The 23,770-nt window shown below is 46.9% G+C and overlaps 1 protein-coding gene across 7 annotated transcripts; it reads right to left on the bottom strand.

The window, feature by feature from the left end:
* Window positions 1-3,097: 3,097 nt before the first annotated feature.
* C13H20orf96 (chromosome 13 C20orf96 homolog) lies at window positions 3,098-22,857 on the bottom strand. 7 transcript variants are annotated; one of them, XM_061208211.1, is made up of 12 exons: window positions 22,797-22,857; window positions 22,134-22,355; window positions 21,778-21,826; window positions 21,143-21,260; window positions 13,712-13,824; window positions 9,549-9,707; window positions 8,983-9,082; window positions 7,914-8,071; window positions 7,732-7,833; window positions 7,485-7,571; window positions 6,638-6,756; window positions 3,098-3,439 (listed from the first exon to the last, which is right to left on the bottom strand). In XM_061208211.1, exons 2-12 carry the CDS (start codon window positions 22,151-22,153, stop codon window positions 3,379-3,381), a joined length of 1,086 nt encoding a protein of 361 aa, XP_061064194.1. In that variant the 5' UTR covers window positions 22,154-22,355; window positions 22,797-22,857; the 3' UTR covers window positions 3,098-3,378. The 7 variants fall into 7 exon arrangements, with proteins under 7 accessions (XP_061064194.1, XP_061064196.1, XP_061064199.1 ...); XM_061208213.1 differs by lacking the exon at window positions 6,638-6,756; XM_061208216.1 differs by lacking the exons at window positions 22,134-22,355; window positions 22,797-22,857 and adding an exon at window positions 22,044-22,062.
* Between the last annotated feature and the right edge of the window lie 913 nt (window positions 22,858-23,770).

Raw genomic sequence — 23,770 nt, forward strand, 5'->3', positions numbered from 1 at the left:
TGAGCAAACATCCACTCCCCTTACCCTCCCATGGGCGGGTAAGGGGAGGTGCGGGGGCGGAGCTACTTCTCTGCCTAATTGATTTGGGACCTGGACCTGTGACTTCCTTTGCCCAGTGAAATGCTAGCACATATGCAAGCAGAGGTCTTAAGTGTGGGCCTGACTCGTTTGCTCCTGTGATCCTCCTTGAGAAAAGCACACCCCAGATAGTCCCAGAGCCCAAGGGCACCCCTGAGCCTAACCCACAGTCTGAAGCCAAGCCCAGCTGACCCGCAACCTAAAGCAGAGCCACCCAACCAGCCTAGCTGAGTTCAGTCAAAGTGCAGTCGACCTGAGGACCCCGAGTAAAGAATACTCTTACTGCTGCAATCCACTGCGTTCTGCAGTTGCTTCTCATGCAGCAGTGTTATTGGGGCTAAAGCTGACTAATACAGAGAATTCCTGACAAGACACGCAGTCAGTCCTTCTTTTATTGATGAAGGCAGTCCTGGTGTGTATCCGCGTGCATATGCATCGATACCTGCACATGTGAGGATCAACCCACGTGCAGCTCTGAAAAGTGGGAGCACATCCACGTACAGCTGTGCACGTGTGGGGTTACTCTGTCACATCTGGAGGCACGATGGCTGTGTGTGATGTGAGGGAATCTGGGTGTTCTTATGTCGTTTCTTGGTTTTCCTCCTCAGAACTCAGTCATCCCTTCACTATAAGGAATCCAGCTTCTGGCCAAAAACCTATGTCTGATTTTTTAAGTATTTTTTGATTGAAGTACAGTTGATTTACAGTGTTGTGTTCATTTCAGGTGTAAAGTGATTCATATATACACGTATACACTTGTTCAGATTCTTTTCCATTATAGGTTGTTAGAAGATATTGAATATAGTCCCCTGTGCTACAGGGTAGGTCTTTGTTGTTTACCTATTTTATATATAGTAGTGTGTATCTGTTAATTTCTTAGGCACAACCGTAGGCCATTACAGAGGCTCTCCCCAGCAGGCCTGGCAGGGAGGGTTAACCTCCCCACACCAGTGTGGTACACCGCCAGCGCACGCGGTCTCTCAGTGGGTCACAGCCAAGGACTTAAGCCCCTGTCCCAACCTGCATTCCTATCCCAGCTTTCTTCAGAGACCTTTAGTGGGAAGGGGATTGCCTTCGGCCGAGGCCCTCCTCAGGTGCCTCACCCTTATGGGGAGAGGGGGAAACCTGGAAGACACGTCTCCACTCTGCCTCAGGAGTCAGGACCTTCCTGCTCCTAGCCCTTCCCACACTCCCTTCCCCACCCCAATCCCCCCTCCCTGTGGCCCCCAGGTCCATAAAACTGAAGGAGCCTTTTGTTCGGGGCTCCCCCAGCAGTGAGAGCATACCCAGGGTGGATCCACCAGACGGGATGGTGCCATTCGTTCCAAGGGGAAAATCCGAGGAAGGGATGTCAGTGCTTCTCCAGTTTAGCCTCTTCCTTACATGTGGAAGTGAACGATTGAAGCCTGACTGTTACTTTAATTTGGACTTGTCTTAATTGGCTCCTATGACACCTGGCGGCTCAGCTCTCTCCACCACTTACTGACATTAGCCTGGTGACTTTCGAAAAAGTCACTTTACCTCTTCATGCTTTGGGTTCTTCATCTGTAAAACTGAAATGCTAACATACCTACCTCCTAGGGTTGTTCCTGTGAGGATGTGATGAGTTGATAGACGTAAAGCATAAGTAAGTTCTAGCTAATAAGCATTTGCTATTATGATGTTCAACGCTGTCCATTTCTGTTTGGAGATCCATATGGTTCTGGGGGTGCCTATTGGCTTAGCCTGGGTCATGTGCTCCCCCCCACCCACCCCTTCCCCTGCTCTAGGGGTCCAGCACTGATCTAGACTAAATTAGTAGGCACTCTCCACCTCCTAGGCTGGTTCCCGGTGGGCATGTGATATGAGCCTGTCCAGTCATAGCAATCTTAAGACTTTGGCTGAAAGTTCTGGGACAGAGACACTCTCTATTTCCAGCAGGACAAGAACAAGGAATCCTACACCCCAGGAGGTGCTGGCAGCCATACTGGGACCACAGGGAGTGCCGACCTCAGCAAGAGGAAACACCCTGGAGAACAAAGTAGAGAAATAGAAACTAGGTCCTTGGTGCTGTCGCTTGATTTCTGGTTAAAGCCTCACCTCACCTAGAATATTTAGGTACCTGAGCCCTTTATTGTTTGGGCCAATTTGACTTGGATGTTCTGTTACCTGTAACCGAAAGTCTCCCAACACACAGAGTGGATCTGTGAGCGGCCAGAGGCTCTTGGGAGTGGGAGCAGTCTGGGTCCCCAGGGAGGCCAATTCTGAGACAGAACATAGGGTACAGGACATTGACTACTGAGTGTCCTTGGGATCGGCTGAAGGAGGGATGAGAGAGAGGTACACAGGGCTGGGCAGAGGGAGGAGTCAAGCTGCAGTGCAGGCCCAGGGGCAGTTTTAGCCAACCCTCCAAGGAGCCCTGGAGCCAGAACAGCCTTTGGTGTTGGCACATTAAGCATCATGGAAGGTGGGAAGAGGCCCGGCTCTCTGCAGCCAAGGCAAACCCCAAAGGCACTGGCAGCTGGAGGCCACCTGCCAGTGACCCTCCCGGTAACCGGAGCAAAAGCCCTTGCTTGAGGGGGGTCCAGGCAGCACCCCTCTTAAGTCCACCGCGAAAGAGTATGTGGCAGGGAACAGTGCCTGCCTAGGCACCTGAGGATGAGTTGGTGTTCACGTCCATACACCCTTGGGGTAGAAGCGGTGGACAGACAGATGGCTGGACTGGAAAAGAGATGGCCAGCAGCGTGAAGGTCCAGCAAGTTCCCAGGTGTATCAAATTCAAGGAATGCCCCCTCCACCCCGGAACTGCCCTCAACAGGTCTGGGCACAAATCAGGTGGGAAACTGGAGTCCCACTGCAGCAGGGAGGGGGTGGCCCGGAGCCACAGAACCATGGAGATTCAGGCAGGGGGCGGCGCTCCAGCACTTCTCAAGAAGTTTGGAGCCCCAGATGCAGGCAGCACAGTTGCCCATCCCTAATCTTAAGACAAAATCCATTCCTACCTAGGCTTCTCAGGAAGCCCCAGGCACTGGCAAAGAGCAAAGGCAAACCCAGCTTTATTGGTAAAAAGGACTTGACTAGGAATTCCTACCTGGCTCAAGTAGCAGCACCAACCAAAAGAATGGAGGGAGAGGGGGACGCAGGAAGCAGAAAGAAAAAAGGAAGAACGGAAGGAAGGAAAGGAGGGAGGGAGGGAGTATGAGGAAGGAAGGAACTGCAGACCAGGGTCTGAATGGGGACGTGGTCTTGGAAGGAGAGAACTCAAGGCTCTAGGTGTGGGGAAGAGACCAGGGAGGGAGGGGTGGCCCACGGCCCTGCCATCTAGAAGGGCAGCAGCTCTTCCACAGGGATGTTGAGGACGATGTCCATGTCAGGGGTGCACCTGGTAGGAAAAAGCAAAGAGGGCTGTGAGACACCAAGCAGGGGCGCCAGAGCTGCAGGTAGGGGAGCACGGCCTCAGAGGAGCCCTGTACTTTAGAACACCGGTACTCGCTTGGGGAGCCCAAAACACAACCTGTGACCTTACAGCAAACACACACACACACACACACACACAGACACACGTCAAAATGAAAAAGGAACTGGTTTGGCAGGGCTCATGTTGCCCCACAGAGCTCTGAGGTCAAGAGGGAACAGGAGCTCAGCTCTGAAGTGCTGGGGCCCCTCAGGACGAACACTCTCTCTGGAGTCAGGATGACTGGTTGGGAAGCCTAACTCTGTGTCACCTTGAGCACACTACTTCTCCTCTCTCAGCCTCTGGGCTTCACTGGGCACCTATGTAACAAGCACTCACTATGTGACAGACCCCAGGCAAGCCTCGTTTCCTCATCTGCAAGTGGGGAGGGTCCACCTTCAGTCACTGATGGAAGATTAAATGAGACCGTGCCAGCATGTAATAAGTGCTCAGTAAATAACAGGCATTATTCTTTCCATAAAAGTAGCAAGAGCAGTGGGTTCCCATCTGCACTATTTTCCCATCTCAGTGACGAGCACGAACATTTACAAGGCTCCAGGATTACATTCTCCCTCCCAATTCTCTCACCCACTCTCATGGTACATACTGATGCACGCTGAAGTATTTAGACATGAAATGTCAGGATGTCTGCAATTTACAACATTTCAGAAGAAAGAAAAAGGAAGAAATGAAGATGAAGCCAATATGGCAAAAATATAACTATTTCTAAATCTAGATGGGTAACTGGGTATTCATTATAATACTCTCTCGACTTTTCTGTATATTTGAAATTGTTCAAAATAATAGTAAAAAAAAAAATGCATCTCTGTACTGGCAATGCCCAAATTTCCATCTCCAGTCAATATCTGTCTTCTGATATCTACACTCATACCCCCAACTGCCTACCTGACAGCTCCACGCTGAGGTCTCTGCAAATTAAACTCAGTGTCCCAGTCAACTGCTGACTGACCTGCGCAAGCATCCTTCACCCCCCGGCCCCAGCCTTCCCTCTCTCTGGATCGGGCACCACTACCCACCCTGTTACAAAAGCCAGAACCCAGGGGTCATTCTTGACACCTCCCTGTCCTTGACTTCCCACATCCAAATATCACCAAGGGCTACGGATTTACCTTCTTCAGTACTTCTCCACTCCATCCACCTCTCCTCTCTCTTCTGCCACCCACCCTGGCCAAGCCACTCCCAACCACCGCCTCCACACACGACTGCCCTCACACCCAACCAGACTCCCAGCAGCTCCTCTGGCTCCTCTCCAATATCTTCTCCACCCTCTTTTCAAAGCGACTTTTCTTGGAATGCAAATCTGATGTCACCACTCAGCTTAAAATGTCTTTGCTTTCAGGGTCAAGTACCAAACTCTTCCCTCGGTCTACCGGGCCCTACATGGAGGTTCCTAGGGGCTGAGCTGTCCTGCTTCCTCCCCGTTACCCTCCCCATCACTCTGCATTCCAGCCTCATTCGGCTCCTGGTAAACACCAAGCTCCCTCCTACCACACATCCTCCACAGCCTCACTGCTCGGCTTGTGAGCCAGGGGCTGGCAGCATCAGTCTCACCCAGGAGCTTCTCAGAAATGCTGACTCCTGAGCCCCACTCCAGACCCACTGGTTCAGCATCTGCTTTGTAACAAGATCTCTAGGTGATTCCTGTGCACATTCTGGTTGGAGAAGCTCTGCCTAGGGATGCGCTATTCCCACATGTTAGGAGGAGAAAGCTTCTTCCCATTCCTGGTGTCTCCCTGCCCATGGAAGGGCATCAACAGGCATACTGCTCCTGGCCTCTCTTTACTCACTCTGCCCCTGGAAAGGGGTACAACGGCCTGAACAGTGAGTCTGGAGAATAGGATGGGGCATGGGTAGCCCTGCCCTGTTCTCTCTCAGCAACGAGCAGCCTGCAAGGACTACACTCTCCTCTGCTGCAACACAGCTGACCAAGGAGCCCGATTTGCCTAATCCTGGGTTCAGTATTCAGAAGCCGACATACCTGGAGATAGAAGCTGTTGATACATTCTCTAAAATCAGGTTTATCAGAATGAAAGTGAGAGTCTGGCCCATGTCTGCCTTGCCCCTTTCAGTCTTATTTCAATGTGTTCAGAGCTCAGATAAGGACAACGGTGCCTACTCACCACACCCCCAAGACGCCAGCACCACCACCTGGAAACGTTCTTCCTTCAGTTCCCCCTTCAGCCCCTTTTGCCCAGTGAACTTCTATGCATCATCCTTCAGACCTTGGTTTAAACTGTCACATTCTCAGGGAAACCTCTCTTGACCCTCCAGACTCCTCTCTGTCCGGGCTACACTCTGCCAGGGCCACATCCATACCTCTCCTTCAGCAGCTCTGGGGTCAGTTGCAACGGGACATTTGTCGGTGGCTCGTTATCGATTAATGTCTGGGCCCCTCCTTGGCTCCATGGTGGCAGAGCCAAGGGTTGCTTGCACTCACAGTGCCTGGCACTCCATAGGCACATCATAAATTTGACAGTACTTTTTAAGGAAAATAAGAGGAGAATGAAGAATAGGAGGTAGAGGAGGAGGAAGGAAAGGGAGAGGAAGAGAAAGAGATAGACATAGAAGCTAAGAAGAATAAAAATAATTTGCAGATGGTAAGATCTGCCCCACATAGAGAGGCATGGCCTGGTGGGATCCTCACCCTCAGACCCAGAGGGCCTGACCCAAGGGAGGGCAGGCAGAGAACTGGTTTTGGAAGGAGGGAAGTCCTTCCTTTGGGGCCCAGAATTCTGCCCCACAGAGAGAACACCCTTCTCTCCCTGCAGTGTGCCTTCCAGGCCATTCTTCTCTGGAGCCGACCACCCCACTCAACACTGTCTTCCTGAACACCCCAGGAGCTTAGGCATGTACCCACTTGGTTGAAACGTGGAATCTGGAATTGGAACGGTCCAGAGAGATTACCTAACTCAGCCTGCTGTGCAGAGATGGGACACTAAGGCCCAAAGATGGGAAAGGTCACATCTGCTACACAGTCAGTGGCAGATCCAAGGCAAAAACCCAGCCTCCTGACTTCTCCACCAGGCTGCCTTCCCCGAGAACAGAGAGCTTCTTCGAGTCCAGAGCATGGCTAGTTTAAGAGGTAGCTACACAAGGATCACATACTTGGATCTCCGAAGCAGAATGTCCGCAAATACAATCTCTCGGGGTTCCCAGATCTGAAACTGGAGCTGTTCCATCTCAGCCCTTAATATGGGTATTTCCTCCTCAAAATGGTCTATAAACTGAGGAGAGCAGGGGAAAGTGAGAAACGAAACATTCCCCAACCAAAGGGAGAAAAGGGCAAAATGAACAAGGATTATTCCTCATTCATCTATGGAAATGGCCTGGGCTTTGTCACTTTTGTCACTGGGACTTCTGGACTCCAGAGGTGGGGGGGGGCCTCGCTGTGCAGGGCAGGGCTGGCTCACAAGTTACTGACGATGTTTGATGGTGCTGGAAAGGGTGAGGGGATTGTGGAGAATGGAGACAGGTTGCAAATGGGTGGCAGCGCTTGACAGTGAGAATTAATGGGGGCTGGTGGAGATGATGAAGGCCATTCACTCGGATAACTGATGAAGGTGCAAGATAACGAAAATTACCGCGAGAGGGTGGTGATGGTGGACTTCATTAACACTGGTCGTGAGTGATGGTCAATGACAAGAATTAAGAGGTGAAGACCGGGGTTGGGTAGTGAAATTAAAGTGATGGTCGTGTGGTGATGCTTGGTGATGTTGCTGATGGGTCATGGCTGCTGGTGTTGGTTAATGAGGCAAACCCTAGGCCAGCACGAATCCCCTTCTCAGATGAATGACAAGTGGCATTAATGTCACTGCCAAGGAGGAAGGCTAACACCAGAGTCAGAGACCTCATGAGCGCCAGATCAGGACAAGTCTGACTCCCACAGGTCCTGGGGACCACCCACCCTCCTGCTCTAGCACAGGGGTGACGACCACCTTTGCTGCCCACTCACTTCTCGGAACTTGTCCATGTATTTCACTATGGCCCGGCCATTCCAAGTCTTCCGCAGGAGCGCCTCCTGATGAGGATGCTGGACTTTCTGCAGAGGAAGGAGAGGTCTGGCCCCCAAGTCTGGCCCCAGGGGCTACCATGCACTGGGTAGCATGGTGGGTGTGTGGGGAGCCTGGAGGCAGAGGACAGGGAAAAAAGCAGGGCTGGGGGCAGGACCTGGATACCTGCCACAGTGGCTGGCTACTCACCACCACCAGAGACCTCAGAAGGTTTTTTTTCTTATTCTGAATCTGGTTGGACATAGACGCCAGGACCATTCTGCACATCTCACTGAGGTCATCCAGCTCATCCTGGGGGTCAGCAGGAGGGTGTTGGCCACCAGCCCTGCCTCCCACATGGTCTGGCGAGGCAAGGCCATGGGCTCACCTACCTGCTGGCTGTCCTTCACCTGCTGCAGCTGGCGCACAAGGTTGGCAACCTGGACCGACTTGATGGCATACTCACGGTCCTTGTAAGTGCTCACGAAGCTCACTTTCTCGTGGACCTTCTCGATCTTGGCATCCAGCTGTTCCACCTGCTGCTCCAGGTCTGAAGAGATCAGGAGGGACAGAAGGCAGGATCCTCCCTCAAGAACCCCTCTGGGGAGACCCAAGAGGCAAAGCTCTCCAGAACCAATGAATTGGGGTCTGGGCTGAAGCAAGTTCACACAAGGCTGGGAGGTGGTGGACAGTTAAGCCCCTAGAGAGCTCTTTACCTTCACAGGAGAAGAGGCAATGCTGGGTAGGAAAGAAACTATCCCAGTGCAAGATCCCTAGGCAAGCCCCGGCTCTGCCACTGACACTGCATGACCCTCACCAAGACCCTCCCTCTCTGGACCTCAGTCCCCTCATACACATGCTCCCAAGGCAATGAGCCCAGTGAAATGGGCAACACTGGCTCCCAAGACATGACCAGGGCAGGATTAAGACAGTCTATCCTGCCACCCTCCATGGAGGGGATCCCCAGCGTCTGAGGCTGCCTGACACACCGCCCCTCCCCTCAGAAGGCTTCTAGTCTGCTCAGGGGAAAGAAACCACAGGCTCAGCAGGTCTGTGGCCAGTGACCTGTCCCAGCCACTGACTCCCAGAGGGACCCTGGCAAGAAAGAGGGAGGCTGGGATTGGATGCTGGCTCCTAGCTGTATAACCTTCAGCAGGCTACTTCACTTCCCTTACCCTCAGTTGTCTCATCTGTAAAATGGGAGAAAAGAAAAACTTCCCTGCCTTACAGGTAGTCGGAATGACGGAGAGTGAGCCCATAAAAACAAAGCACATAGGGCCTGCAAGTGCTAAGTGCTTGATAAGTAAGCTGTCAGCTGTGCATCTTAGCAGTCCCATCGGCCTCAGAAGGGATGTGATGGGCCTGATGGTTTCCGAAAGGAAGGTGCAAGGGGAATGCCCAGCAGCTGACCTCCCCAGAGGGCCAGGCGAGGGTCAAGGAGTCAGCCCCAGGGATTCTTACTGTGTATCTTGGATTCCTCCTTCTCCTCCCATTCCTGAAGCTCACACTTCATCTGGTGCAGCTTCTTCTTGTTTGAGTACTCCCAGATGTCAGCGATGGTCTGTGGGAGTGGGGGGTGGGGAGGGGGGTCAGCTCACCCCAAGCCTCCACTGGTGCGGCCAAAGCACAGACAGTCAGAGGACTCAGCACTTCCTCAGAGGAGTCTCCAAACCCAACCCCACACATACTGTGTGCCAGGCACAACTCCTCTTCGGGGTGGGTGCTGTTGTGCCCCAGTTTTACAGGGCTCAGAGGTTAACTCAAAGTCTTCCAGCTAATAAGTGCTGATGGGGATGAGTCCCCACCCCCAGTCTGATTCCAAAGCCCAGGTAGGTGGGCGGGGGGGAGGGGGGCGCGGAGTGTGTAAGAGATGTATCCTCCACATGGAGGAAGCAGCTTGCGCAACGGGCCGGGAGAGGCCGGGAGAAAGCAGGAGAGGGCGCCCAAGCGCTCAGGAGGGCGGCGTCGCGGGCTGGACCGCAACGCAGGGCAGAGGCAGGGCTGCGGGGCCACGGTGGGGGGCTCACCGTGAAGACGTCCTGCTGCTGCAGCATCACCCGCACTTTCAGAGCCGAGCTGTCCTCCATGTCCTGGATGGTCTTGATCAGTTCCCCACAGAGCTTGGTGAGGAAGTCCTCGTGGTTGCAGAGCTCCTGGTGCGCGGTTCGTCGGTTCCTGAGCATCGTCTGCAAGCGGAGGAACAGGGAAGGGGGGCAGTGTTCCGTGATGCGCGGAGCTGGCCGGAACCTCCGGGAGCCAAGGGACCACTTCCCTCCCGCCGCAATCCGCCCCCTTTCGGCCTCGACTGGTAAATGCCACCCGAGCTGGGCGGCGGTTCCCCATTGTCTGCGGGTCAGAGCACCTTGAATTATTTCATCCTTTCTGAAACACCCATTTTCCCATAATTTTACACTCTGAGGTGGGGATATATCTTACAGTTGGTGGCGTGTTACAGTCTAATTGACAAATATTTTATTAGTGGGTAATTAAGATAAAGGTACGCCTTATTATCAATGGCTTCTTAGAATCGATGAACTATAGTACTAGCAATAATAGAAAACGCCCAAGTAGGAAAGAAGATGGCCGAGGAGACGGGCCTTGTCTCGAGAAGAAGCAGGAGAGGCAGAATGGATGATAATCGCTACCATTTCTCGTCAGGCAGCTGAGCTGAGTGAGGACTGTTTCATACAACACAACAGCCCCTGGGGAAAGAATGAGCCTCTAAGGGATTAAGGGACTTGCCTAAGGTCCCCCAAGCAGGTACACATAACCTACAATAATAATAACAACAAGAACAATTGCTGAGGGCTCCTCACTCAGCAGGTGGCTCAGGGTATCAGCTTACCCTCCAACAACCCTACGTTCCCCAGCTCTATTTTACTGATAGGTGGGTGTTCAGGCAGGTTACATGACTGCCCCAAAGTTGCACAGCCAGGAAATAGTGGCACCGGAACTCGAAAGGCAGACTTCTGACTCCCAATGTCAATCTTTCCACTACACTAAGAAGAGGAACTGAGTAGGCCTAAAGCTGCAAGGCGTGGCTGAACCTCACAGTGATCAAGACTTGGATGTTAGGCCTCGACACACCTTGGTTCAAATGCCAGCTCTGCCACTTCCCACCTAAGGGAACCTGGGCGAGTTAGTTAGCCTCCCAGAACCCTGCTATACTCATTCTGTAGGTTAAGAAACTAATACCAGCTTCAGAGAGCTGCTGCTATAAAAAACAGATGAGGTAATATTCACAATCAAGCCGCTTAGTGGCACACCTCACACACTCAGTGACTAGTCACCGTTGTCACCGGTTCTCACTCTCCACCTCTGCCAGGCTATGCGCTCTCTTCTTTATTCCTTCTGTTCTTCCTCATTTCTCTGTCCTTTGCTAGAAACTACCTCTTCCTAGCCCTCAGCTCCCATATTCCTCACACAATAATGAGTAATAATGCAAATGCATAGAGTACTTATTATGAACTCTAAAGTATGCTAAGCACTTCTCATGCACTACCTCACTTGGGACTATTATTATCCCCACTTTAGGGAAGCAGAACTTGAGGGTCAGAGAGATGCAGTACCTTACCCAAGGTCACACATCGCACAGCCGTTGTCCTTGAAGTCTGGGCTCCTAGCCACTCCACCATCTTGCCTTCACATCTCCAGACCAAAACATCTCCAAATATGGCCCACAGGGACCAGAAGCATCTTGTGAAAAATGCCAGTCTCTGAGTCTCGGGCCCACTGAGCCCCACTCAGTGATTCTGATAAAGTGTAGAATTAATGACCTCTGCTCTAGAAATGGATCTTCCCTGACCACCAGCTCTAGGGTAGAAACCCTGCTTTGTGTTGGTCCTGACCCTTACCCAATTTGTAATTACAAAATTACAGTTTGTAATTATGTCTCCCCTTTTCCCAATTTATTTTTCTCCTAGGACTCATCACTACCAAACATAACATGTTTTTCTTATTATCTTGTTTCGTGTCTGTCTACTCAACTAGAATTTTACAGCCAGGAGGGCAGGGGCTTTTGTTGTTTTGTCACAGCTGTATGTATCTCCAGCACACAGGACAGTGCCTGGAGCTCCATAAGTATGGGTTGAATAAACTGATGAGTACTATTCTTTGGGGGTTTTAATTCATTTATTATGTGTCTCCCCACTAAAGTATAAGCTTCATCATAGAACATATTCTAAGGGCCGTGTTCACGGCTGTGTCCCCAACACCCGGCTTGGTGCCTGGCATATCGTAGGCATTCTCTCAGGAGTTGTTGATCGACTAAGTGACTGTCCTAAGGCTGAGGGGCAGAGTCAGGATCCTACTTCATATCCAAGAACAAACCAACTGAGTCATTTCTGCTCCCTTGCTCTGTTTCCCCCTTGTCCCCACAGCCTGTTCTGCACTCAGCAGCAGCAGCCCAAGGACTCCTGTGAAAATCTAAGTCAGATCATATCCCCACTCTACTCAGAATCCGCCAGGGTCTTCCTGCCTTACTCTACACAAACACAAAGCCTAATCATGGACTACAGGGCTGTATACAAGCTATCTCCTTCCCCCCACAGCCCACCATCTTTCTTCCTCATCACCTGGCCCATCACTGACCTCACACCAACCTCAGGGCCTTTGCACTTCCAGTTCCTCGGCCTGGAACATTCCCCCTCAGATGTCACCACCTTAGCAGCCTTCCCTGACCACCCTCCTAAAACAGTCATGGCCACTCCCTCCTCTGTGCCTCTTTAGCCCCTAACCTTATTTTACACTTCTTCATAGCTCTTACCCTCACTACACGTATTACGTTTTTATCTGTCTTACTTATTGTCTGTCTCCCCCAGTAGAATGTGAGCTCCCTAAGGTCAGAGGCCACATCACTGGTGAATCCCCACACCTAGAACAGGCTCTGGCACATAGTAGGTGCTCAAATATTTGTTGACTAAACAAATGAATGATTGATTACAAGAGACAGTATTAGGAACTGGTTAGGAGCACAAGTTTTAGAGCCAATTGTCCAAGTTCATGTTTCAAACAAAAACACATAAACCCTTCTAAAGTCAGGATAAAAATAACATCAGAAATATGAGTTCCTACTTTACAAATGCAGGGCTGCCTCTAAACCATTTTTGCAAAATTGAAGGTTAAAGGAAAAAAAAGGTTTCAAGGCAAATACATTTTTCCCTATTTCTTTATATAACAGTCATTGTTCATTGACTGATCATATTAAAAACTTTCCTGAAGAAGTTAAGAGTTCTTCTATAGTATTTTGTAGTATTTATAGTATTTGGTATTTTACTTTCTCCTATGGACACAAAAGCCCCCTCTTCTTCTAGTCATTTCAAATACTTTGAAACAATGTTCAGAAGCCATAAAAAAATAATGGATGGTAAGAAAATCAATTATCAAAAGTTCTATTAGTTGATGTGAAAATTTTTAATAGTAAGCTCCTAAGCCTCGCTTTAAGATGCACTGTATTCCATGAAAGGCTAATTTACTGGAAATTTTAAAATGAACAAGCCACTAAATTGTGTTCCTAATGCAGTAAAATAAAAAGTGATTCTGCTCAGAGGGAGCACGGTCCTGCCAACACTTTGATCTTGGACTTCTGGCCTCCAGAACTGTGAGACAATAAATTTCTATTGTTTTAAGTCAAAAAAAAAAAAATTAGTGATTTGTTTCCCTGGGATCCTCCAAAGGTGAACAGCGAGTTGGTTTTATTTGTTCTTTCATAAATGTTCATATATTTCATGTTTTAATGCACTGCAGTCATTAATGTTAAAAAAAAAAAAAAAGTGATTCTGATCATTTTCCTGAGTCGTAAACACAAAGGCAAGGGACTTCCCTAGTGGTCCAGTGGTTAAGACTCTGTGCTCCCAATGCAGGGGGCGCAGGTTCGATCCCTGGTCAGGGAACTAAGATCCCACATGCCTTGCAGCGCGGCCAAAAAATACAAAAACAAAGGCGAACTGCTGTTTGCCTAACTGGCTTTGACCCCTGGTACTGCATTTTCTAGCTGCGTGGTCTGTGTCATCTCCCTGCACCTCAGTTTCCCCATCTGTAAAAGAGGGATGATGATAAGCGTGCCCACGGGGTTGCTGTGAGGAGGAGGAGTCAAGTCAGGCATCCATGAAGTGCTCAGTGCATGTTTGCTATCACCATCCCCCGCCCCCTGCCCTGGGCCCTGGTGCCTGTGGAAAGATGCCCCTCATACTCTCATTAGTCGGATTTTGGTCTGTGTCTTCCCCAAGTCCAATTTTCCTCTGCGCAGTTCTAGTGGATTCCTCGGCTGGCTTGTCATCCACAAGGTGGGCTTGGATTGCAGCCCTAGGGTATAGGAAAGGACAGAGAGAGTGTGAGGGTAGAGGCAGATCTGGGGTCAGGTCCCAGGGGATGCACCAGCCATGAGAGACCCCAATGCCATCCACTCACGTCCTTATAATGTACGACAGTGAGACTGAGGAATGAAGCTCACATCCATCAGTTAGCTCCCAGGCCCCACTCTGAGCCTTGTTATTTCTTTTTTTTTTAATTTATTTATTATTTATTTTTGGCTGTGTTGGGTCTTTGTTTCTGTGCGAGGGCCTTCTCTAGTTGCGGCAAGCGGGGGCCACTCTTCATCGCGATGCGCGGGCCTCTCACTATCGCGGCCTCTCTTGTTGCGGAGCACAGGCTCCAGACGCGCAGGCTCAGTAGTTGTGGCTCACGGGCCTAGTTGCTCCGCGGCATGTGGGATCTTCCCAGACCAGGGCTCGAACCCGTGTCCCCTGCATTGGCAGGCAGACTCTCAACCACTGCGCCACCGGGGAAGCCCTGAGCCTTGTTATAAAGGACAGAGAAGCCTAGGAGACTTCCACATACCACAGTGACTGTGGGATTGAACAGAGGGGAGGAGAGGGGTAGCAGCAGGAGATGGCCAGACATCCCCAATCTCTCCCACCAAGCTGGCCGGTGGCAAGCTCAGAAGGGGTAGAGGTTAACAGCAACAACTAAAGAACCAGACAGCCTGGGTTTGAATCTGGATTCTGCCTTCTACTAGCTATATGACCTTGGGCAGGTCACATGGCCTCTCTGTCCCTCAGCTTTCCCATCTGTAAAACAGAAATAATCATCATGCCTACCTCACAGAGTTGTAGTGAAATTAAATAAGAAGTTACTATAAAGTATTTGGAATAGTGCCTAACCCATATTCAGTGCTAAATATAAATTACTAGTTGTCACTGTTATTACCAATGACCTGAGAATTGGGATCAGGACCACAGCATCAGATAAAGGCACAGGAGCTGTGCAAAATGCTAACCAGCTGTCTCCAGAATACCTGTAAAAGCTGTGGTCCTGCCAGATGAGAAGTACACGAAAATAATTCAGATCAGAAAAAGGCATTTGGAGGGCATGTTCTGAGAATCCCTGCTTCCTCTCCACGCGTCCTGCGCAGTTATGAGGCAAATCACATAGATCATCACAAACGCTGCTGCTGCCTTGTCAGCCCCCGCCAACATCTCTGTTGGAGGTGCAACCCAGTTCATTTTTGAAAAATATTATTTCTTTTATGGATCAATATCCTTAATTTAGTATTAAGTGTTGAAGTGACAAAGTAAATTAGAGTAATTTTGTGTTAAAGTTATGAATTATCTGTATGTATCTGGTATTTAATTGCATTGTTTGAGAGATGGAGTGATTAATAGATTAATTTTGTGGTTCTAATTTAAAATGTGTAAGTGAGATTTTGATTTAGATTTGTTTTAAGTTGAAAGGTTTAATACATTCTTATTAAATGTGTATAAATTACCACAACTTTTAAATGAACATAAGATTATCCATATTTAGAAGTTTATTTATTAGATATACAAGAATTACATTAAATACCCAATGGTTCTATTAATCAGAACAAGTGAACTTTTTGAAAATGAAAGTGAATATATTAAATTTTAAAGGTGGCTTAAACGATTTAGGAGAATTTAATTAACCAACTCCAAAACCCCCTTCACAAGGGTTTTTAAAAATTATAACATTTGTAAGCTGAACTTAAATACTTAGGAAGATTTGTCGCTTTAATAAGGAGTATTTCTTTTCATTAATGGTGGTAGCCCTGATTTATCTTTTTTGTAATTAAATTTTTTATTTTTAAATAAATTCAGATTACATTTACTTAAGAAATAATGCAGAGAAATCCTATGTTCCCGTAACCCAATTTTTCCCAACCGTAACATCTTGCAAAACTAAGTACACTATCACAACCAGGACATTGAAAGACAGAACAGTTCCACAACCACAAGGATCGCTCATGCTGCCTTTTATTGCCACACCCACTTCCCTCCCCTTCCATGCTCACCCTACCTCTGTCAATCACTAATCTGTTCTCCATTTCTACAAATTCTGTCATTCCCAGATGGTTATACAAATGGAATCATACAGTATGTCACTTCTGAGATTGGCTTTTTTCACTCAGCATAATTCTCTGGAGATTCATCCAGGTTAGTGAATGTATCAAAAGTTCTTTCCTTTTTCTTGCTGAACAGTACTACATGCTATGGAATGGATGTACCACAGTTTGTTTAACTACTCACTCATTAAAGGACATCTGGATTGTTTCCAGTTTGGGGGTATTATGAATAAGGCTACTCTGAAACTTTCATGCACTTTTTTTTTTTTTCACTTTTTTAAATTGAAGTACAGTTGATTTACAAGTTGTCTTAGTTTCTGGTGTACAGCAAAGTGATTCAGTTATACATATATATATATATATATATATATATATATATATATACTTTTCATATTCTTTTCCATTATAGTTTATTACAAGATATTGAATATAGTTCCCTATGGTATACAGTAGGACCTTGTTGTTTATCTATTTTATATATAGTAGTTTGTATCTGCTAATCCCAAACTTCTAATTTATCTCTACACCCACCTTTTCCCTTTGGTAACCATAAGTTTGTTTTCTATGTCTGTGAGTCTGTTTCTGTTTTGTAAATAAGTTCATTTGTATCATATTTTAGGTTCCACATATAAATGATATCATATGATATTTGTCTTTCTGATTCACTTCACTTAGTATGGTAATCTCTAGGTCCATCCATGTTGCTGCAAATGGCATTATTTCATTCTTTTTTATGGCTGAGTAGTATTCGTGTGTGTGTGTGTGTGTGTGTGTGTGTGTGTGTGTATACACACCACATCGTCTTTTTTTTTTTAACATCTTTATTGGAGTATAATTGCTTTACAATGGTGTGTTAGTTTCTGCTGTATAACAAAGTGAATCAGCTATACATATACATATATCCCCGTATCTCCTCCCTCTTGCGTCTCTCTCCCACCCTCCCTATCCCACCCTTCTAGGTGGTCACAAAACACCAAGCTGCTCTCTCTGTGCTATGTGGCTGCTTCCCACTAGCTATCTATTTTACATTTGGTAGTGTACATATGTCCATGCCACTCTCTCACTTCATCCCAGCTTACCCTTCCCCCTCCCAGTGTCCTCAAGTCCATCTTCTACGTCTGCATCTTTATTCCTGTCCTGCCCCTAGGTTTTTCAGAAGCTTTTTTTTTTCTATAGATTCCATATATATGTGTTAGCATACGGTATTTGTTTTTCTCTTTCTGACTTACTTCACTCTTTATGACAGACTCTAGGTCCATCCACCTCACTACAAATAACTCAATTTCATTTCTTTTTATGGCTGAGTAATATTCCATTGTATATATGTGCCACATCTTCTTTATCCATTCATCTGTCAATGGACACTTAGGTTGCTTCCATGTCCTGGCTATTGTAAATAGAGCTGCAATGAACATTGTGGTACATGACTCTTTTTGAATTATGGTTTTCTCAGGGTATATGCCCAGTAGTGGGATTGCTGGGTCGTATGGTAGTTCTATTTTTAGTTTTTTAAGGAACCTCCATACTGTTCTCCATAGTGGCTGTATCAATTTACATTCCCACCAACAGTGCAAGAGGGTTCCCTTTTCTCCACACCTTCTCCAGCATTTATTGTTTGTAGATTTTTTGATGATGGCCATTCTGACTGGTGTGTGGTGATACCTCATTGTAGTTTTGATTTGCATTTCTCTAATGATTAGTGATGTTGAGCATCCTTTCATGTGTTTGTTGGCAATCTGTATATCTTCTTTGGAGAAATGTCTATTTAGGTCTTCTGCCCATTTTTCGATTGGGTTGTTTTTTTAATGTTGAGCTGCATGAGCTGCTTGTAAATTTTGGAGATTAATCCTTTGTCAGTTGCTTCGTTTGCAAATATTTTCTCCCATTCTGAGGGTTGTCTTTTGGTCTTGTTTATGTTTTCCTTTGCTGTGCAAAAGCTTTTAAGTTTCATTAGGTCCCATTTGTTTATTTTTGTTTTTATTTCCATTTCTCTAGGAGGTGGGTCAAAAAGGATCTTGCTGTGATGTATGTCATAGAGTGTTCTGCCTATGTTTTCCTCTAAGAGTTTTATAGTGTCTGGCCTTATATTTAGGTATTTAATCCATTTTGAGTTTATTTTTGTGTATGGTGTTAGGGAGTGTTCTAATTTCATTCTTTTACATGTAGCTGTCCAGTTTTCCCAGCACCACTTATTGAAGAGGCTGTCTTTTCTCCACTGTATATTCTTGCCTCCTTTATCAAACATAAGGTGACCATATGTGTGTGGGTTTATCTCTGGGCTTTCTATCCTGTTCCACTGATCTATATTTCTGTTTTTGTGCCAGTACCATACTGTCTAGATTACTGTAGCTTTGTAGTATAGTCTGAAGTCTGGGAGCCTGATTCCTCCACCTCTGTTTTTCTTTCTCAAGATTGCTTTGGCTATTCGGGGTCTTTTGTGTTTCCATACAAATTGTGAAATTTTTTGTTCTAGTTCTGTGAAAAATGCCAGTGGTAGTTTGATAGGGATTGCATTGAATCTGTAGATTGCTTTGGGTAGTATAGTCATTTTCACAATGTTGATTCTTCCAATCCAAGAACATGGTATATCCCTCCATCTGTTTGTATCATCTTTAATTTCTTTCATCAGTGTCTTATAGTTTTCTGCATACAGGTCTTTTGTCTCCTTAGGTAGGTTTATTCCTAGGTATTTTATCCTTTTGGATATCCTTTTGCACTGGTTTTTGTGTGGCCATAAGTTTCACTTCTCTGGAACAAATGCCCAAGAGTGCAATTGTTGGATCATTATGGGAAATGTGTGTTTAGTTTAATAAGAAACTGCTACATTCTTTTCCAGAATGGTGACTCCATTTCACATTCCCACAAGCAATGTATGCATGACCCAGTTTCTCCTCATTGCCAACATTTGGTGTTATTACTATTTTTCATTTTAACCATTCTGATAGGTGTGCAGTGACACCTCATTGTGGTTTAATTTGCATAGCCCTAATGGATAATGATGTTGAACATCTTTTCATGTACTTATTTACCATGTGTATTTCCTCTTTGGGTGAAATGCCTCTTCATGTCTTTTGCCCATTTTCTAACTGAATTGTTTTTCTATTGACTTTTGAGGGTTCCCAATATATTCTACAAAGCAGTCCTTTGTCAGATATGTGGTTTGCCAACATTTTCTCCAAGTCTGTAGCTTGTCTTTTCATACCCTTAACAGAGTCTTTAAAAGAACAAAAGTCTTAAACTTTGATGAAGTCCAACTTGTCCATTTATTTCATTTTTCTTGTATGGATCCAGCTGTTCATGTAAAGTTAAAGAACTCTTCACTTGGCCATCAGTCCCAAAGATTTTTCTCTCCTATGTTTTTTTCTAAAAGTTTTACTGTTTTACATTTTATATTCATTTTTTACTTCATTTCTCCAGTGGTTGACTGTGGGTCCTGGAGCCAAACTGCCAAATATCACAGCCTGGATGTGCCCCTCCTACTTGTGACCTTGGGAGTTACACCTGTCTGTGCCTCAGGTTCCTCATCTGTAAGAGGAGGTGATAACAACAGCACTCACCTCATGGGGTTGTTGGGAAGATTAAATGAAGTGATAGGTGTAAAGTGTTGAGAACAGTATCTAGCACATAGCAAGTGCTTGGTATATGGTAACTGCTCTTGTTCTGGTTGTGGTTGTGTCTGTTACATACCTCACCGCTTCCCCAGTGAAAGAAAAGGGCAAGAGTTTCCTTGTAGATGCTGTTTGAATAGGGTCTAGGACCAAAGACAAAAATTCTGTCACTACCACCAGGTCTTGTGATCATCACTTTATATCAATGACTCTCAACAGGGGTGTTTTAGATACATTGGCAGGGGGAGATCTGTGGGTTCTCATTGGGGGCCCAACTGGCATCTATAGGTGGGGGCCAGAGACACGAGACATCCCCCAGAACAGGACAACCCCATAGAACATAGAATTCTCCTGTCCGGCATAACTCTCCTAAGTCCTACTAGATATGACATAGGTAAAACCCCTATTTATAACAATCTGATCCCAGAACCTGACTCTGTTTTACATATAGCCACAAAGAATATTTTTCAGGGTTTTACTATAACGCTGAATTTTCCAAGAAAGCAGCTACAATCAAGGGAAAATTGTGCTTTTTTTGTTTAGAACTTTACCAAGAGATGGGCACCACTTTGGAAATCTCAGTTGCAATGAAAAATCCCTCTTGGTATTTTATTTGAGTCCCTGATTTCCCACCGTGTGTCACTCTGCATTTGCAACTGTTATGTTCACCATGACTCCACATCTATGAGTAAGCTTCTGATGACTTTCTAATGTCTTCTAGTGGACTCTATCCTGAGCATTTACATACTGAAATATACTTTATTTAACTATAAATAACTTTCCATTTCCTTTACAGTTATGGTAATAAATTAATTTTTAAAAATTATATATGTAGGTAGGTTATATTATCTATGAAGTTTATTTCAGGATACTAAAGGAATATTACAAAATATTTGTAATATTTGTCATTAAAAGGAGTGTTGGGTCTGAATAACAATGCTTTACACAGATCTTCTCATTTAATTCTCACAACAATCCTATCAGGTAAGTATTAGTGTCCTCATTTTACAAATGAGAAAACAAAAACTCATTCATCTCTCTCAGTTTCCCAAGAGAGTAGATGGCAGAGCCAAGGTTTGAACCCATGTCTGCCTGAGCCAAGGCCTCAGAACTCCCCTGGAAGGCATGACAGTGATGTGGCAGAGATTATCCCAAGTTCACCAAACCCTGTTTTCTTTTCCTCCTGGACACACAGCTGGATTATATTTCCCATCTTCCCTTGTGGTTAAGGGTAGGCATGTGACTGAGTTATGGACACTGGAATATGAGTAGAAGTGATGTGTGTCACTTCAAGTCTGTGCCCTGAAAAAGAACTACCCACAGATTCATCCATACTCTTGCTCTCTCTCTTCTCTCTCTGCTGGATACAAACGTACCCAGCAGAGGAATTCAAGGCCTTAAAAAATGTCATTGCCACAAGGCGAAGGAGCCTAGATCCCTGAATGATCATGTGAAAAAGATTACTCCCTCCCCGCTAGATCCACAAACGTACTTCGACATAAATGAGAAATACGTTTCTGTATTAATACTTGAAATCTGGGGATTGTTTGTTATAGCAGTTAGCCTACCCTGATATAAATGTTGTCACCAAGGGCCAAGAGCATCCACTCCATCCTGCCCCCAACTCCACCAGCACCCAAGTGCCTCTGCCCACCTGGCTGGACGGTAGTCCAGGTCTTCATTTTGCTTTTCTTAGTGTTGACAGTTCGTGGGATTGGAGGCAGAGTAGATGGCTTGGCTTTCTGCTTGGACTGCTGCCATGGAACATAATCCTACCAGACATAACACAAATCAGTCACACAGCTCATGGGCTCAAATCCCAGCTTCCCCCCTTACAGATATCTGTAACCTTGATCAAGTGGATTTACCTCTCTGAGCCTCAATTTTCTCATCTGTAAACTGGATCTAATTATAAAAGCTACCTCCACAGGTTGGTGCAAAAATTCCAAAAGATGATATTTGTAAAGCATGTGGTAAGTGTTCCGTAAGTGTTAGCTATCACTTTTTCAGCAGCCAGCCAGAATTTACTAAGCACATCGGCTAGGAGGTGCTAAGAACTGTGAGAAACAGAAGGCATGGAAAAGACCCAACAGGAAAGCAATCAGAGATAAATAGAGAGCAGTATAATACACCCTTACATCCTGATAGGTGGTGAGAAAACTGAGCTTCAGAACCACGCCCTGGGTCCCACAGCAAATGCGTGACAGAGCCGGGCCTGGAGCAAGCTGACTGCAAGCCCAGGGTCAGCAAGCCCCACCCACATACCTTCCCTAGCCCTCCTGGACTCACCAGAACCTGGAACTGGGGGACTGTGGAGCAAATCCCAGCGTGGTTGAGTCTGGAAAGTGTTGGGGCGGGAAAGAACTCCCATCATTCCCAACCCACGGGATGCAAGCAGCAAACATGAAACTGGCATGGGGTCTCGAAGCCGAAACCTCACCCACTAGGGACACAAGCCAAGCAGGAGCTGGAGAGCTCGAGGGAGAGGCGGCTCTAGGGAGATAAGGGCGGGGGGGGGGGGGGGGAGGGCTGGGGGGAGGGCGGGGTCAAAAGACCTTGGGACAACACCCGGCGAGGACCCAGCCAGAGATAGGTTGGGCGCACGCATGCGCGGTCCACCGCCCCTCCATACGCCTTTTACGTACTTCGGCAAGACGCGCGCCATTAGGGAGAATGGAAGAAGAGTCCGGAGGCCTTGGGGACCCGATCTTTTGGGATGCCTATTTGTTCGGCTTCTCCAACTTCCTTGTCTCAGCGTGGGTCGCGCGGTAACCAAGGCCACTCAAACTTCCCAGCGAGACCTGCCGCTTTCTTGCCTGTCTTGGTCTCCAAGGAAACGGACGCAGACTACCGAGCGCCTAGAGGAACTAATATCGCAAGGGAAAAAGTAGCGCTCTCCACATTTTTCTCATCGTGGTTTCAAATTCCCCTCAGCTGGCCCAGCCTATCATGCTAAAGAATTATGTCATATTTCTCCTCTCAGCAAACTCCTTCACTTCCTTCTCCATCCTTACTCTTGGCTAATGACGTTGCTTCCTATTTTACGAGGAAAATCATGGGGCTCAGTAAACTCACAATTTCACATCACTTCATTTACCCACCTACATGCCTCCCTCCTGAGACTATGTGTAAACTGCCTACTGACACCGATTCCTACAATTGTGCACTGAATCCTGTCCTCACTCATTTTCTCTAAGATATTACCCGGGCAATTCTCCCCGTTTTCTCCATCACCCTTTCCTCTGTATTATTCTCATCGCTTTACCAACATATTTTAATTTCTCCTATTAAAAAAAGTGACCACTTACCATCCAGCTACCCTCCCGTTTCTGCTTCACTTTACAGCAAAACTTCTAGAGAGGTTTGCCAACTGTTTCCCATTCCTTTCCGCCTGTTCAGTCAGGCTTTCACTCTCCACCTCTCCTCTGGAACTGCCCTTGTCAACGCTACCAGTGACCTCCGTTTTGCTAATCCCCACGGTCACCTCTCAGTCCTCATCTTACTCAGCCTGTCTGCAGCATTTGACACAACGGATCACTCCCTCCTTGACACACTTTCTAAACTGGTGTCCAGCAAACCACTCTCTTGTGTTGCTTCCTACCTACTTCTCTAATCCTTTCCTGGTTTCTCCTCTTCTCCCTTTACTCCCAGGTCGCCCCAGGACTCAGACCGAGCCCTCTCTTTTTCTCTGTCCATTCTCACTACATTTGTGCTCCCTTCCGGTCTTGTGACTTCAGATGCCAACTCTAGATGCCTCCCAGACTCACTTCTCTAGCCTCTCCATCGAATTCCAGACACATACATCCAACTGCCTACTCAACATCTCCACTTGGGCGCCTAAGAGGCAACTCTAACACTGAATATTTCCCCAAAAGCATTTTTCCCCAACTCAAAGTGGCAACTCTCTTTCTGGAGTCATTCTTTTTCATTCTCCACCCCCACTCTCCCGCACCACATGGCATGAGGGATCTTATTTCCCCCCACCAGGGATCAACCATGCTGCCTCCAGCGCGGAGCCCTAACCACTGGACCTGGACCTCCAGGGAATTCCCCCGCAGTCATTCTTAACTCATCTTTTGACTCATCCTCATCCCACAACCAAATCTGTCAGCAATACCTTCAAAGTAATCTGGAATAAGACCGCTTACTACTACCACCACCCATATAAACATATACCCCACTTTCACTCTGGGACTACAGTACCAGCTTCCACCCTTACCCCACTCCAGTTCTCTCTCCACACCCCAGATTTGCTAGATAGAGCACAGATTTTAAAGTGCAT

The sequence above is a fragment of the Eubalaena glacialis genome, chromosome 13 (assembly GCF_028564815.1).
Source record: "Eubalaena glacialis isolate mEubGla1 chromosome 13, mEubGla1.1.hap2.+ XY, whole genome shotgun sequence".
Taxonomy (NCBI): domain Eukaryota; kingdom Metazoa; phylum Chordata; class Mammalia; order Artiodactyla; family Balaenidae; genus Eubalaena; species Eubalaena glacialis.